This window comes from Crocodylus siamensis, chromosome 4 (assembly GCF_052110815.1).
Source record: "Crocodylus siamensis isolate JL-2025a chromosome 4, ASM5211081v1, whole genome shotgun sequence".
NCBI lineage: Eukaryota > Metazoa > Chordata > Crocodylia > Crocodylidae > Crocodylus > Crocodylus siamensis.
Window position 1 is genome coordinate 4666179 of NC_143398.1, and position 16802 is coordinate 4682980.

The 16802-nt window shown below is 52.7% G+C and overlaps 1 protein-coding gene across 2 annotated transcripts in view; it reads right to left on the reverse strand.

Annotated features, from left to right (window-relative positions):
• Positions 1–13468: 13468 nt before the first annotated feature.
• Positions 13469–16802, reverse strand: part of NET1 (neuroepithelial cell transforming 1) — a 77182-nt gene continuing 73848 nt past the window's right edge. For both annotated transcript variants that reach the window (XM_090041529.1, XM_090041530.1), the window contains 2 exons: positions 15838–16024; positions 13469–15481 (listed from right to left, as the gene is read on the reverse strand). In XM_090041529.1, coding sequence (XP_089897655.1) covers positions 15078–15481; positions 15838–16024 — 591 coding nt within the window. In that variant the 3' untranslated portion in view covers positions 13469–15077. The remainder of the gene's footprint in view (positions 15482–15837; positions 16025–16802) is intronic.

Here is a 16802-nt window from a genome sequence, read left to right on the forward strand (position 1 = left end):
GACGCAGCGTTGCCTCCTGACGTGCGCAGAGCCATAAATCAGAGCGTCCCCACCCTCCTCAGCACCTCAGGGCCTGGAGCTGGCACCCGCTCCCATGTGAAGTCAGTGGGAGGAACTCGCCCTCCTTGCAAGCTGTGCTGGTAGCCAGTTGGCCAGGGGACAGGGGCTGCCTAGCAAGAGCGGGGTAGGGTATCTGCAGGCAAAGAGATGGAAGCTATCTCACCAGGGGACAGGGCATGCACAGCAGCCGTGGGGTAGGTGCCTACCGCTGGGGCAGAGATAACATTAGCATGGAAGATATGCATGGAAACCGGTTTACCAAGAACCAGTTATCTGTGCAGGCTGTGGAAACCCCTGCACTGGAAGATTTAAGAACAGGTTGGACTAACCTCTGTTAGAGATGGTCTAGGTAAACCTCCCATTCCCCATCAGTAGCTGAGATGGGTAGTTCAAACTAAGGCTAACCCACATGTTGTCTAGGCCAAAGCATCGCTGTGGTCCCGGAGAATGGCTGCTGGAGCAGCTAGGTCTGACAACTGAAAATCAGGAGACTGGGGTTTGCCCCAGTGATCTGGTCCTGCGACCATAGAGAAAGTTGTGTTATGTCTCTGTGCCTCCGGTTCTCCAGTTTCAGGACATCATGATGATCTGTGAATGAGAACGATCCCCCCCAGCATTACTGGCAGTAGGCTGCACACCTCTTCTAGGTGTCCTCTCCAGGCTATGAGCCTTATACCACCCTCTGATAGCGGCAAGCAAGGGAGAGCCAAGATCTGACCCTCCCTGCCAGCTGAGCAGAAAGGGTGAAACGGTGATCCCATTTCCCTGCAGGCAACAATGAAGTCTGGGATCTGTCTGCAGATGGCTGGGGGAAATCTCCATCCTTGGAGGCTTTGAAGACCCAGCTAGACCAAACCTTGGCCGGGTTGATGTAGTTGGGGCCAGTTCTGCTTGGAGCAGGGCGCTGGACTAGATGTGACCTCCCGAGGTCCCTTCCAGCCTCATTTTCCATGATTGTGTGATGCCTCAAACTGCTCTGGGGTCTGTCTGTTGCACGGGTGTCAAATGCATGGAGAAAAGTTCAGGTGAAGGCTGATCCTGGCTACCGGCACTCTCTGCTCTCTCTCTGCTATAACCTTTGCGTCTCTAAAAGACAGACACACGCCCTGAACAAACCCCACCTGCAAAGGCAGCACCGCTAATCCAGGGAGCTAGTCGACGCCGAGAGCTTGGAGCTGGTGAAGTCCAGATCTCCCAGGTGAAAACTCGACCGTAACCTTCTCGCCGGGACGCTTTGCAGCTGCTGCACAACACCTGGCCAGAAGTTGTGGGGGTTGTATTAGTTTAAGAGTGTCTTTTCCCCGCATGGATGCGATGGTGCTGGAAAAGGGGAGCTGTTAACCCTTCATGGCTGCCGCGTGGGCCGTGGGTGGCCGCCAGCGGAAACTCATGTTGGGCTCTTGTCATCGGAGGACTGCAGCCGCAGCCTTGGGCTCCGTGTCACGCGTTAGAAAACTGAACATGGGCACAGCTAGGTTTTGTTTTCTCTTCTGCAACAGCCTTAACGCACCCAGCATGGTGTATTATCGTGTAAATCAGGCTCTACCTGGCTGGGACAATGTCGTTGGGGCGGGTCCTGCTTTGAGCAGGGGGTTGGACTCGATGTGACCCCCTGAGGCCCCTTCCAAACCTCACTATCTATGATTTTATCATGATCATCCACCTGATTCCTTCTAAACTCTTCACTCCGCAGGTGTTAACGAGCCTCTCTTTATTTAATGGGCCTGATGTTCCACCAATCAAGCCATCCTTCATTCTGCTCCTGGTCACAAAGCTTTGCAGACTGTTTTTAACTCGTTCCAATGAAATTATAGGAGTTTTGACTTTGGGCATAAATGCAACATGTATTTTTCTCCTGGCAAGAAATAACTTAAACACTTAACTAATAAATCAGGAGGCTAGGGCTGCGTGATGCAGTTTAAATGTGATGAAGATGCACCTCGCCATGCTCACCCCCGCTTTTCAAAATCCTAGATCCGCCCATGACCTTGGTCATATTCTTTGGTGACAGGCATGGAAACATGCCTACAGAAGTGGGTGGTCTCTTCTCTCAGGAGCTCACACACTCAGAGCCTGGGCTTTTCATCAGTAGTATATTTATATAAAATCACTTATTCCTAGAAGCCCTTACCAGACTCCCCCGGGACCCAGTGATGCTTGATGCCGCTCGGACCCAGCACCACTGATGTAAATGGACTGACCCTGTCTTGACACCCATGAGCGTCAGATCAGAAGCGCAATTGTCTCTGCCACGACAGAGGCATTGAATCCAGCCCAGAAACGAAAGGGAAAGTTAGGCTCGCCGGCCAAAAGAGACCGGGAAGAGGAATTGGCTGCAGTGACATCCTGCTTGTAAATTGTTCACGTTTGCAAGAAGTGGTGGGACATCAAGAAATGAAACCACCCAACTCTTTTAAACACTTGCGCAGCATCAGTCTCCCCTCCGCCCCCCCCCGGAGAGAGTGGCTGGGGGGGAGGGGTGGGAATACGAGGATGTGGACCTTTCGCCGAGCAGAAGCCACCAGCCAGTTGCAGAAAAAAAGCAAAAAAGCAATGTGGGCCAGGGCTAAGCACAGCAAGCCTGCTTCGTGTGGGTGCAAGTCTCTTAATGCTGATCCAGCTTTCTGCATAAAAAAAGAGCTAATTGCCTTCTGCAGGGCTGACTTCAGCAAACGCTGCAAATGAGGCAAGTCTTGGGCTTGGCAAGTCCAGAAACTGGTTTGACCTAAATGAGTTAAGTCTGATATTACATCCGTCCAGGTTTATCTTTAGCTGGTTCTAGCCATTCTGAAAGTGGCTTACGTGCACTGAACTTCTGTACTGTTACGGATGTGAACTGGTTTCCGATTACTTCATAGTTTCATGGTTTCATGGTTTCTAGGGTCGGAAGGGACCTGAGTAGATCATCGAGTCCAACCCCCTGCCATGGCAGGAAGGAGTATTGGGGTCAAACGACCCCAGCAAGGTGTACATCTAACCAATTACTTATGCTGGTTTATGTGTCATTTGTGTCCCTAGCCCTGGAGAGAGCACAGTGTGCGTCACTGCCAGGAGGCCACATGCACTCAGCCGAACCTGCCAGCAATAAGGGGACTGAAAGGCATAAGAAGCAGCAAACAAAGGGTCGTCGTTGCTGAGACTTATACACCACATGTATTAATGGTGCTGCAGATTTCTCTCCAGGGGGAAAGCAGCCGTGGAAGATGGGAGCGGGACAAAAAGGCTGACTGGGAGGGAATATATGGTGGTAATCATGAAGAAATAAGCTCGGTCAGCTGTTGCTGTGTGGTTGGAGAACGAGGCCCTCATGCTGTTTGCTATGACCACGTGTAGTAATGATACTGAACCCATAATGCAGACTGCAGGCAGAAAGACTGACACCCAGGAGACCTGTGGGGGTAGCAGTGCTGGCCAACCCCGCAGGTAGGGGTGTAAGGAGAGATGCCAAGTGATGGATGCCAAGCCAACTACGTGGTTAACAGCGGTCTTACGAGCACCTGACACTCTGGTGAGGGGTCTCAGCCCCGCCGGGTGTTGGCTCCACCATGGGCAGAGAGACGGGAACGTGGCCTGGAGCAATTTCTGGGTCAAAGTGAAGCCCTTACTTTTTGGCCGCACCCCCAACACCCCTGGAGGCTGAAGCCCGCAGAGGGGGAGCATTGCTGGCAGCATTTCCAGCCAGATAACACAGCGCCAGCCGGGCACAGTCCGTTCCCGGCTAGCCCTGGCCCGCACGGAGACACGGCTGAGCTCATGCCTCTGGCTCGCCGCTCCCTGCACTTGTGTACACGCCTGGAGATCACTCTGGATTTGACAGCTCAAGGTGGACGCCTCTGAGATAGAGCAGGCTCAAAAACATTTTCCCCGCACGGCTCCCCCAGGTGTTTCCATGAGATCTGGGAGGATTTCCTCTGCCGGGCTAGATAGGGTTTCCCTGGCTTTGTGCAGGGGAACAACCGGATTATTTTGTTTTCCCCTTCGCTTTGCCAGATGCCTTTTAAAGAACGGCGCTGTGAAAATGGTCCTGGGACAGGAGCCCTGCAAACCTGCCTGGCGCGTGGGCTCACGAGCAGTGCCGTGCCCTAGGCAAGCGGAGGCAGGGCCTTTGCAGAGCCCCTGCACAGGATCAGCTCTGTGCAATGCTTCTGGCTGAGACGATGCAAACGCCGATGAGCCCATGCCCCGTGTCTGCTCCTTTCTTCTCTGACATTCAAGAAATGCCAGCCTATACCAGGTCAGAGGGCAGCCACGTTTCCCCCAAGTGAAGTCTGTTGGCTGGCTCCATACCCAGCCCCGGATCTCCAGGCTTTCTGCCTTCAGGGAGCTCGATTTCCCCACCCTGAAGTCGCAAGAAATGCGTAACTTCCTGCAGGACGCCCCATGCTAATTGGCTTCTCTATCCTCAAAACCGAGCCAGGGCAGATCGCCCGAAGACCGGGAGAGATGACCAATGCTCACGGATGCAAGCCGGCGTTTCCAAAGCAGCTTCTCCTTCCTCCAAAGGTCGGCGACGTGGGTACAACCGCCCACCGAGGCACGGAGACATTTACCGTAGCGCGATTTCGTCCTGTTGTGGAAGGCGTCCGAGAAAGCCTGTTTTCAGCAGAGCTATGGAGAGAGCCGGGGGATCGTCGAGCCTTGCCGGGACGTCATGCTCCTCGCACGGGGGCTGGGCTCTTGCGGATGTGCTTGCGGCTCCCGCTGACTTGTTTCTTATTTCAGGCTGCGATTTTCATCTGCGTTTTGCAGGCTCCAACAGGATGCGAAGTCGAAGGTGGTGAGGGCCCTTCCTTAGCCTGCCAACTATATATCTGACCACCTCTCTCTTTTGTGTAGGGCCTAGGATTATTTAGGGTGGAGATGCGAAGATGGAGGGGGCGTTGGATAGAGGATGGATAAAGAGGATGGCGATAGGGGCCAGGGCACAGAGCAGTAGTCTTCGTCTGCACCGAGGGACATTTTGGAGGGATGGCAGAAGGAGCTTTCTCAGGCTGAGGGTGGGCATCGAGCGTCCAAAGTGATTGCAGAAGTGCGCTCCCAGGAAACGTCTGAGAGCAGATCAGGCAAACGCCAGTCTGGGTTGCTTTAGTCAGGGTGAACTAGATGATCCCCGGAGCTCCCTCCCAGCCCGACTTGCCTACGATTCATAGTTTTGTCGTCGTTAGGGGCTGGAAGGGATCGTCCCGTCTGGCCCCCCCGCACCACGAGAGCTTCCCTCTCTTCCCTGGACACCAGGGAAGCGATTAAGGCTGGGCTGGGGGAGCTCCCTCAACCCTGCCGAACCGCACGCGCTCACGGTTAGTGCCATCGCCCTCGGGCTCGGAGGCCTGGCACTGCGCGAGAAGGGCCAAAACACAAGCGGACGTCAGGTCAAACGCGATCGGCTTAGCCCGGCGCAACAAAGGGGGCTATTCTGTATTCATGCAAACCCGAGCAGCTTCCCAGGCACCGGTGGGGCCGCTCCCGTTTGCACCCGCGTGGCCTGCGGCCCGAGGGCTGCCTCCAGCAAAGGCAGTGCGACGGGCGAGGAGGCCTTGGGGAGAGAAGGAGGGGCGTCTTTTGGGGGTGAAAGACGCGTCTTGTGGGTCCAGGGATGCGCCCGCAGACAGGGAAGGCCCCACATCTGGATCTGGTGCCAGCATCTGCAAGGAAGGAGCGGGGAACCCAGCGAGGCTTTGCAAATTCACCGAGGACCCTCGTGCAAAGATAAGGACACGTGTCCCCCCGCTTTCGGCTTTGTCTCTCTTCCCCTCAGTCACTTTTCTGCTCCAGCCGCACTGCTGTGCCCTGTGCCGGGCTTGAACTGGACCACACGCGTGTGCTGTAGCAAGAGCTCGGCCAGGCTGGTGTCGGCCGGCCAAACCGCTGGAAACTCACGGTGCTGAATTGCACCGCGGTCTCGGAGGGACATGGCTTGTGACCAGCGGGGAAAGGGGAAGCAGGAGCTGCTTTTACCGTCTTGGGGAAACCACTAAATATGCACTAGTTTCTCTGGAGCTTCACTGAATTACAAAGCCACGGGGGTTGGAAAAGTCCTCAAAGGTCACCGACTTGCAGCATGTGGCTTGCTAGTGGCATGGGCAGCCTCTGGGGGTGGCACGCGGCTGGTCACGGAGGAGATAGGAAGCACATAGGTGGGGGAGCAGAAAGCAGAGCAGGAGACAGCTTAAAATGTTCGAGTGTGCGCCCCAGGCAGGACCTGTTAGCGCGCCTGTGACCCCGGCTGAAATCCAGGGGAGACGTGGGGGGTCCCAGGTGAAGCCCCCCAGCCTGGATGCGCCCCAAATGAGCCGGTGCTTGGGGAGGGTATTCTGCCCGTGCCTCGTTCCCGCAGGGAAGGCCGATGTCCCGCTTCGTGGCTATTTTGCAATGCTCATTGCGAGACTCTTAGCTGGAAAGATGCTGGCCTGCAAAGCGCTGCGGCTACAATCGATCGGCCAGGCTGCTCTGCTGCATTTCTGGCCAACCTTTTGGAAGTGGCTTGCTTGTGAACAGAGCGAGGTTTGCCCCTTGAACTCCTGGAACAACTCTGGGGTGGAGGATGCTGTTGTTGGAGACCCCCTTTTTTTAAGGTGATCTTGCTAAATAAAGATGCCGGCGTTCAGTACCCAGCAGAGTCGATGGCATGGCATCCCTTGACCCGACATCTGTCCCCAAAGCATTGGGCCTGAATCGGAGTAGGTTGGACTGAATAGGGTGGTCTGAAATAAAGAGGATGCAATTCAATGAGAGCAAGGTCTAAGCCTAGTGCTTAGGCAGGAATAATCTCTACACCGTGAAAAAATGAGGAACAACCCCGCTGGCGGAGCAGTTCTGCAGAAAGGGGACCTGCGGGCTATAGCCGACCACAAACTGAACGCAAAGCCGACCACGTCACGCTGTTGTTAAGAAAAAGGCAAACAGCCTATTGGGACTAACAAATATAAAAAACCCCCTTCCACTTCACCCAGCATGGTAAGGCCCCAGATGGGGCGCACTGTCCAAATTTGGGCACCGTACCTCAAGCAAGACGTCTACCAAGTGGAGACTAGAGGAGAGCGGCCGAACCATCCACAGTTTAGCAAACATGACCAGTGAGGCCAGATTAAAGAACAGGGGCCAAGTTAGAGGAGAAGTTCTCGGTCCGTGGTAGAGGAGACCCGGAAGAGATGTGATAACAACGTTAACCCATCTCAGAGGTTACTACCAAGAGCGGGGTTATGAATTCCTCTTTGCTTGGCCAGGGCAATGGGTTTAACAAGTCACCAAGGAGACCCAGAGCCCTGCTACACATTCAAATTAAAGCCAGACAGAAACCAGCTACAAAGTTGCGACACCTTTTCAAGCACTAACTTCATAGCAGGTAGGGCTCTTTGTATAGCTGAAGAGCCATTTTGATCATGCGCTCATTACTTTGCACGTGTGGCTGGTCTAAAGCAATGGCACAATTAACCTGTGAATTGCATGATCGGTACTTTGCACACGTGGTCAAGCTAAACCTACCGCGCACTTGACCCGTTCGTTGTGTGATACATGTGACGTGCACCAGGGCCCCAGGTACGGGGTCAACGTTGAACCCGGGAATCGCTGACCTGCAGGGGCTGAGGAACATCCAACGCCGGGAGCCTCTCAAAACCGGGTCGACAGGTATCTAGCAGGGAAGGTTTGGGTGTAGCTGATACTGCCACGGGCAGGGTGACTTCCAGCCCTGTTTGCCACGGTCCTACGATTTTCTTTGGCTCACCATGATCACAGCACTAAGCAACACAGCCCGACGGGTGCAGATCCCTGTCATTTCATCTCACGGGTCCGCTCCTCTCCAGCACGGCAGACCGTGCCTCCCTTCGAACCACGGCCAGGAACGCGCGAGCAGGATTTGTGCCGCTGGGGGATTGCACCCATGACTTACGTGCTGCTAATCAGTGTTGACAGCTCTGCCTGATGGCCCACGCAAACCACGTGGTTTCATGACTGCACCTGGCATTCGCCTGTGAAATGACTTGCGGGGGGATGAATGCACTGGGTGCAACCTGGTAACCACAGAAATAGAGCTCGATGCCAGGATCTGTTTAAAACTGTCTCCAGGTCTGCATTTGACTTAGGGATACTGGCCCCGCAATCCTCCGAAGGGCATTCGAAAGGGAGGCGGCCAGGTAGAGAGGTAGACACGCAGATCGTGCCCCCAGAATCAACTAATGATACCAGCACAACCCACGCCGCGGAAAAAGACCGAGCCAAACGCGGTCGGAATAAAAGCCTCTGGCAGAGACGGCTTCGCGACAGAATAATTGAGCTCTTCTGGCTTTCGTGTCAAAGCACCTGGTTTTGTTTCGGCTTGGCCTTACTGTGTGAGAAAATATCGGGAGGCTTTTGCACCGGGCAGACGACACGGCAGCCGTCCTAACTACGCCTGGTGAAATAAGGGGGTGAATGCTTCCTGCAAACCGGGAGGAAGAGGTGGAGGAAGGCCACGTGTGGTTGTCTTAGTTGCAAACGAAGAAGGCCGTTCAGCAGTGGGAACGGCCTGGTTCATATAAGGGAAAGCATCGTTGATGTTGGAAAAGCTCCTACAGGCCCAGTTCCTTACCCTGCAGGGGTGGAGGGTCTCGGGGACCCTGTAGTCAGCTTGAAGCCCACTGCCAGCAAGACTGGACTTCTCCTGACTTGTCCTGGGCCTGGCCCGTGCCATGAGATGCTGTGCGTCCATGTGAGGACACCGACATGGGGGCAGCCATGGTCTTCCCACCATCCCAAGCCTTAGCTCTGAACCTGGGGAGTGGACGGCAGGTCACAGGGGCCACATGGACGGTGTCCAGGTCTTCACCAATTTCAATGGCAAGTTCAACCGATCCAGCCCATTCACCCAACCGAGCAGAGAACGAGCCCAAAGGGTGCAGGAGCCGGTGGAGCCGGTTCAGCCAGCAATGATAAAGGCAGGTGTTGCTCAACCGTCTTCAAAGAGAGCCGGAGACCGGTTTTAGGGAACCAGGTCAAAAAAACACGGAGCACGTGGAAACAGCGCAAGAATATGGGGCACCGGGAGCAGCGAGGAAGACCAAAAAGTTGAGCGGTGAATCAATGGAAAATCCCTGCCCCTCTCCATCAAGTGCAGAGCTGCAGTAATTAAGGCTAACGATGTATGGAGCTGGAGGTCAAGAGAGGGCCATAAAAGGACCAAAAGGTGTTAGTTGCTCTGCAAAAAAAGAAATGTAAAATTGGTTGGGCGCCATTTAAAATATCACATGCATCCTGTGGAGGGAAGGTACTTGCTGCCCAAGAGGCAGAGGAACTGCTTAGTTTTGCTAAGGCGTCAGACTTTGGATTTGTGTAGGACGGTTTGGGCAGGGATGATCCTGCCCCAGGCAGGGGGTTGGACTAGGTGGTCTCTGGAGGTCCCTTCCAGCCCCACGTCTCTAGGATTTCTTGTGGCATCGGTGGGGGGGACACACGAACATACTGTCGAGCCTGGAAATGTGCGACTGAGTTTTCAGGAAGAAAGTGGATGGATGGATGGAGGCAGAGATAAACAGAGAGCTAACGGCCCGTATAGGATAGAAAAGCAGATGGATAAGTGATTCCAACTCAACTCAACATGGGCGTTTTCAGAAGACATCTGGGTTTGCGTCTGAAGAGCGGCAGCGAACCAAAGGGAAGAGACCACGATGGAAAGATCCCGGGGAAAAGGAAGATAAGAGAACTGCAAACACGGGGTCCATTCAGCTGGAGAAGCTGGTCTAATATAAGCTTTTTCCATCCAATAACCAGGACTCAGCCCAGTAACTTCTGTCTGCTCTCAAATCCTGCTCTCAGGGGAGGACAGCATTCAGGCCAAGCTGGCCATTTGCAACGCCTCCTTAACGAGGTTGACACGTGCCAAGTTCTGGATGCGTGCAAGTCCTCGGCAGGCCGCGAGCCCGCAATCGGGTATTGAAGCCCACGCCGCACGCTGCCGCTGTACACTAAAGCCTTTCCGAGAGGCCAAGCACAGCGTTCGTGGCTGGCTGGCAGCTGGGGAAGGTGCAGAAAAAAAGCCCTGATGTCAAGCAGCGTGCGCGACGCTGCGCTCGGCCGGCGGCTGAGTAAATAGAGGCAGACGTTTCCTCTGGGCTTAGTGTCCGAAGCAAGATTTTCACAGGGCCAAGTTGGGTCGTGACCCAGTTAAGATGCCAGAGCAACAAAAAATAACGGGGCCCGGCGCTGTTTGACACCTTCCAGGGAGGGCAGAGAGACAGCTTGGTGGCTGTCAACATGAGACTTCAATTTGTGCATTGGCATTAGCATCTTTTGTCCGAGGTGCCCCCAAGCCCTGCTGGCTTACAGCACCCCGGGGGCTCTTCTACCAAGAGCGGATGGCATCAAAAGAGGAACATTTACCTCTTGCTCCACTTCCCCTCCTCCTCCTCCCCCCTTCCAGAGATATTTCATTACTTGCCGATTTAAACCATGAAGAAGTGAGGCTGGAAGGGATCTCCAGAGGCCACATCTAGTCCAACCCCCTGCCCGAGGCAGGACCAGCCCCGGCCAAACCATCCCATACAAGCCATCAACTAGCCTCTTCCTCAAACTACCGTCGACCCTGAAACAACGCAAGACGTCACACCCCAGCCTGCCGCAGGTAAAGCACGAGCACCACGGGAGCTGACGGGGCCGTGCTTCTCAAAAAGGACGTTAATGCATGTCCTGCTTCTAGAAAAGGATGCTACTGTATCCCAGGCAGAGCCGTGCCCCCTGCTAGAGAGGAAGGCAAACCCCCCCGCGGTCCGCACCAGTCTGAGCTGGGGGTAAAAATCCTTCCTGACCCTCGTACAGCATCACTCTGACCCTGAGAAGAGGGGCAAGACCCTCCAGCCAGGAACCTAGTAAAGGAAAGGTGAGCTCGTGGGTAAAAAGAGGGAAATCCAGACAACATAGGGCCACGGGCTAGTTCTGCTGCAGGCTCCTTGGCAAGTCACTTGAGGTCGGATCTACATCACTTGACCACCTGGCACGTGCCTAAGGCAGCACCCTATCAAGAAAAATATCTTGTGTCTGCCCAGGCTCTTGAGAGTCTGAAGGCGTCTAATAACTTTACGTTGAGGCCCACCCATCTGCTCCTGCAAAAGCCCGGGGGTGTTGCCACCTTGGTAGACCTCCTTCAGCAGCTGTCTTCTGCCCAGCGCGGCTGGGAGTCCTAAATGAGGCCCTGACAGCACCAAGTGCTGCCGCCAAGGAGGGGATGATGCCCAGCTCTTCTGCAACAGTGCAATGGTTATAGCACTCGCTCAGGGAGTAGCAGTCCGGGACTGCCTTATCCCAAAGGGATTCAAACCATGAGGGTCCTAACTCCCCTGGCTAGAAGCACAATTTGGATGGGGGAAGGGTGCATTCCCCACCCTTCCTGATGAAGCTGTGCCCAAGCATGGGGCGAAGGGGAGGGTAAGCAAGGGGGACCACGACTGCAGACCGGTGCTGCGGGCGCTTCGCTGGGGAGGACAGGCCTGGGCTCCAGCCTTTGCTTCCAGGGTGTTTTATCCAGGAACACTTCAGTGCAAAATGCATGTGGAGTGCACAACTAAAGGACCCGCTCGTGGTCCCTCTGTCTCCATTTCTTGGGCACGTTGGCACAGCTTCGTCAGGAGGGAAGGGGAGTGCTGCCCCAGCCTGGTGGTCAGGGCAGTGTCTGAGGAGGCAGGAGACTGGGGTTGAGCCCCGAGAGCTCCAGGATCCCAGCTCCCGAGAGCTCCTCTCCAGCGAGGTGGAGACAGGATACCCCTGAGCACAGTCACCCCTGCATTTCTAGACACCGTTGGGCTGAGCTGACCACCGTTAGCCCACTTGTGCCTCAGTTCCCCATCTGTGAAATGGGGATGATGGTGCTGCTTGGCCTCACAAGGGCTTTGTGGGAAAAGGGACATTAAAGAGATGCTGGAGGGGCGGGGGGTGCATCTGCTCGTCTTTGCTCTTGGGTCACCCTACCCGAGGAGCTGGTCAGGCTAACACTTCAGGGCAGCGACAGCCCAGGGTAGCCCCCATCGACCGCTAGTTTTAGCAACGGGGTGGGACGCACCAACTAATGAAAGCGAAGCCAGGAAGACACCAGCCGTCTCTGCCGGACCAGCGTGTGGCAGGGGACACGCTGCCGCGTCTCGACTAGGATGGCTCGGGGGCTAACCTCCTCCTACATGCTCCCAAAGGGGGGGGGGGGGAGTGTCACCCACCAGAACCCCTCATAACAAAGACTTAAGAGCCACTGCCAGCTGCTGTTCCGAGGATTGCTAATCCACACTGGCACCAAATAAGGTCTCCTGCTCCTCAGGGCTTTCAGGAGGAGATTAGGCAGCCCCTGGGCATTCGTTCCCAGAAGCATGCCCGGAATGTCAGCTGCAGCCAAACCGCGGGGAGGAAGGAGACCGGCGAGTCCCCGATCCAAGCACATGTATTCCTTGTTTTTTGGACTCCGCTTTCTGCATCAACAGGCATGGATCCTTTCGCCTCTGGACTTCCAAGCGCTTCCAATTAAAAAGAAGGCCTTTCTAGAGGGCCGTGCGGCAAAAACGGAACAGTTAATCATGCCGAGAGCCGGGGGGCCAGAAACTAGCACTGGGCTTTGCAGTGTTTACGGATCAAAACCTTTCCTTTCTAAATGTGGCTCCCGGCCACTTCATAACATGCCACTCCTTCCTTCCCCACGTGGCCAAACTCTCCCTGGCTGGGTCTTGAGCGTTTTTTGCTTCCCCTCGAACGCGTCCTGCTAGTGGCTACCACCCACAGCGCTCTCCCTGCGCAGCTTCCAGGACAGCTCAGTGGTTCTAGGTGATGCTTTAGTGCACATAGGAGCCCCCCTCCCCGCAAGGCTGGAGCACGCTCATTTTCCAGTTAGCGTAGCAGAATTGCCTAGGAAGGGATTAGGCCTGCGCTCCATCCTCGGCATTGTAGTGTCAGCCTCAAGAGTTAACCCCCTCCTCAACGCCCAGTGCAGGGGATGCTAGGAGAACCAGATGCATTTTCTTTCTTGGCATGGTCGCAGGCTTCCTTAGTGCAACATGCTTGACTCCGTTTTCCACAGCCCCGTGTAGAGCAACTCAGGTAACGGACTATTGCTAAAGTGCCCAGTAGTCCATCAGATTCAGGTGTGCTACGTGGCCTCTCCCTTCAGCTTTCCTTAGCGGGGTGCTGGGTCTATTCTTGGTGGCTTAGAAATCGACCTGGGAGGAACAATAAGTCGTTGTCAACTGTGGCTTCCCTCCCTGGTGCTTTGACTGGGCGAGCTTGAAAGCTGCATCGCAGCGTGAATAGGATCTGTAGGATCCGCGAAGCCCGTTGGGAAAAAGAAAAACGTTTCTCGGTGAAAAGTGTCAAGGCTACAAATCTGGGATGAGGATTTTCCTCAAGAATGTTAAAATTCCTGCCCCCCTTGCCGCCGCTGCAAGCACACACAGGACAAGGAAGATGCTGTCAGGAATTTAATTGTACTTGGCACTTCACACTGTACAACAGGACATTTACAGAGAACCCTGTTTTGTTGCCTTTATTTACAATGTCTTCCGCCCTCCACCACTCCTGGCCAATGCATTCATCCTTTCCAGCCAAGTTGCAGCTCTTGAAGCACTGATTTTCTCCAGTGCTTGAGGATCCTTATCTCGTGCCGTCGTTACCCATTTAGCTAAAAGAACACTTTGTTTGAACCATAACTATCGCTAATGCTTCGTCAGACGCCTATCGAGCGGCCTTTCCCCATCTCTTTGCCTAAGACTATCGAAATGCATCAACCTTGTCACGCATCACCATTTGCTTCTCCTCTCAACAATTTGACACCAAACACTTCCTGCCCTCCATCCACCTACAACATACAATAATAAGCCTTCACATTTGCCTCTTGTGCTCTCCTGTGTTCCAATTAAGAATGAGACTTAATTCTGAAACCAAAAAAAGGGGCAAAACTCTCCTCTTCTCTCTCATTTACCCTAAATCAATGCTTCTGTCTACCCCCGACCTTTCTGCGACATCCCCAAAACCTTCAGATCACCAATGCAGTTCCTCTTTCAGCAATTCAGAGCATGCACAAGCTGGTTACAGTCAGCATGTCAAACAACTTGGACTGCTCCATTAAGTGAGTTATCTTACCCACTCAAAACATTATGGCTTGGCTTCACTGCGCAGTTTTGAACAAGCTTTAAAAAAAATTATGTACAAAGACATTTTTGAACAAAAAAAAAAAAAATCAAGGACTTGAAAGGAAATGCCACATTTGAAAGTCATGATACAATAAAATGAAACAAACATACAAAAGGAGGTCTTTAAAAAAAAAAAGAAAAAAAAAAGAAGCTATTTTAAAATAAAATAAAAAAACCAAACTTAAATACCTGGCAGGTTATGTAAATTAAAATGAGGAATGTACAACGAACAAAGATGAAAAATTCCAGTAGGTAAATGGAAAACCTATCGAGCCGGAGTCTGTTTCTCCAAGAGTGCCGTATCGTTGCATGAATTAAAACACCACACTGCAAACCATGCATCTCACAAGTTCAAAACGTGGCTGGGTTTCTCGAGTTTAAGTTGGAATTGAAAATCTCTTTCACAATGTTGATCCCAAAATTGTGAAAGTGCCATACTCTCAGCAGTTCCTTATCTTGGTGGGTTTGGATTTCCTTCAGAGGACCACACTTCTGCTGACTCCCAAAAACCAGCCTTTCTGAATGTCTTCCTGTCTCAAGTACTGTTCGTATTAATGCTTCGGAAACCTGAAGTCTATTCTTCACGTCTGCCATCAAAGAACAGTAAAGAGCAGGAGAAATTTGGAACTGCTGTTTGAATCGCAGTCAGAGTCAAGGTGGCCACAAGTGCGTCAGAAAAAACAGACTCCAGATCGACAGCGTTCACTGTTACCAATAGCTGCCATTATACACACGTACAAAACACACACACACACACACACGCACGCTCACACAAAGACATGTTTGTTCAGCACAGTAACCCCATCATGCTCACGTTACAAGAAAAAATGTACACTTTATTTATAAATAAACAATTCTTCCTCAAAGAAGTCCTTTGGCTCCTTCTTAAACTAGCGTTTCTTTCCGTTTGCTGCTGAGCTGCTTCTCTCTCGCTTTCCTGTGCCCGGAGAATGTTCTGTGCGTTTTCCCGCTCTTGGCTTCGTCCGTGTCCACAGTCGAGCAACACTCAGCGGTGTTTTCATCTATCTCCATCTCAAGGATTCCAGACATGGCCGACTGCCTCCTCTGGACCTTGGTGTTGGATGCAGCTGAGTTGTTCTCTTCCAACTCCTCGCTGAGCTCCGGCAGCTCCTTCAGGTCTGCCGAGGAGGCAGTAGTCCGCTGGAAGGGCACGATGGCCGTTCTGATGCAATTAACCCATTGCTGCTTGTGGAAGATGTCATTGGCTTGTAGCGTGTGGGACTGGCCTGGGCTGGGGTCTTGGAAGCGAACTCTGAAGATATTTTTTGCTAAAGAGAAGCAAAAAGGAAAAGAAAGTCAGTTCGGTAATTCTGGACTTCAAACGATTTCGTTCTACTACTACCAGCGTAAGTGTTCACATGCCACGGTTATGCAAGAACACCAAGGAGAGAGAGTCTGAGATGTTGACAACAGAACAATGCATCCGAGTTGTCAGATGAGACATTTCAGACAAAAATATATGACAGCCAGATATAAAACCGCCTTGACTGTGGCCATCTAAAAGGAAGAGGGCAACGAACATCACTTGACTTGACAAGGATGCAAGTGCATTAGGGAACTATTATAAAAAAAAGGGAGATGCTTCATTTAGTTTTCATCAAGTTTCGTGACCAGGGTTTTGTACCTTTATCTGAATTGCCGAAAGCCCCCCTGAAGGATCCTCCCATTTTCACGTCCCCATCCTGCAGATCCTCCAGCACCAGCTCCTGAACTGGGATCGGCTGTCTGTACACCTGGTAGGAGTGACGCTCATTCCGAGTCACCGGCCGCGTTAAGACCAGGATGTCTTGGAAGAGGAAGACGTACAGTTTCTGGAAAGAGATAAATATTGGAGATGTGAATTTACACAGTCTTGTGTTAGCGAGGTTCCGTATTCAGAACTGCTCCCCACGCTCCAACTTGAGGCTCTGTATCATTAGTCCTACATTAACCCCATTACAATTTCCTGTTATTGCACTCAAAACACAGAGCTTCTGACAACTGTGGCATCTTCAAGATGGTGAGGCCTGACTCTGTTCTTGGCATAAGGCCACCGTGCTTGAGGACGTCATCTCTGATTTACTCTGGTGTGTCTACGTTCTCCGACTTAAGTGTTTCAGGAAATCATTTTGCTCTCAGATTTAAAATCTCCTCCGAGCTACCAGGTGGAAACTAAGCAGAATATTAGGGAAGAAACAACTGATAACGAGGATGTGATTTTTCTTGCTGTTAGCAGCTTAACACTGCGAAGTATTTCCAATGAGAAACAGCAAACCTTGACATTTAATATTAATAGCTGGACTTTTTAAAGGTTTGACAAATTAAGCCCACGTGGAAGACAGATGCCAGGACAAGCCATTTCTGAGAGCGACACCAACCCAGCCTTCACAACATTGCTGCTAGCAGACATTGCTATGCTTATGGGTATTTGTGGAGCAGATTAAACAAAAACAAAAACTTTGCTTGAGCAGAAATGGACAGGCTAGGAACCATCAGGAAGGGCTAGGAGCTCAACTGTGTAACTGGGAATGTTAATGTCCCTTCCAAACAAGTGGTCAAGCAGGAAGTCTCTCTCAATTAATGGGAAGATGCATAGCCTCCTTAATAAAA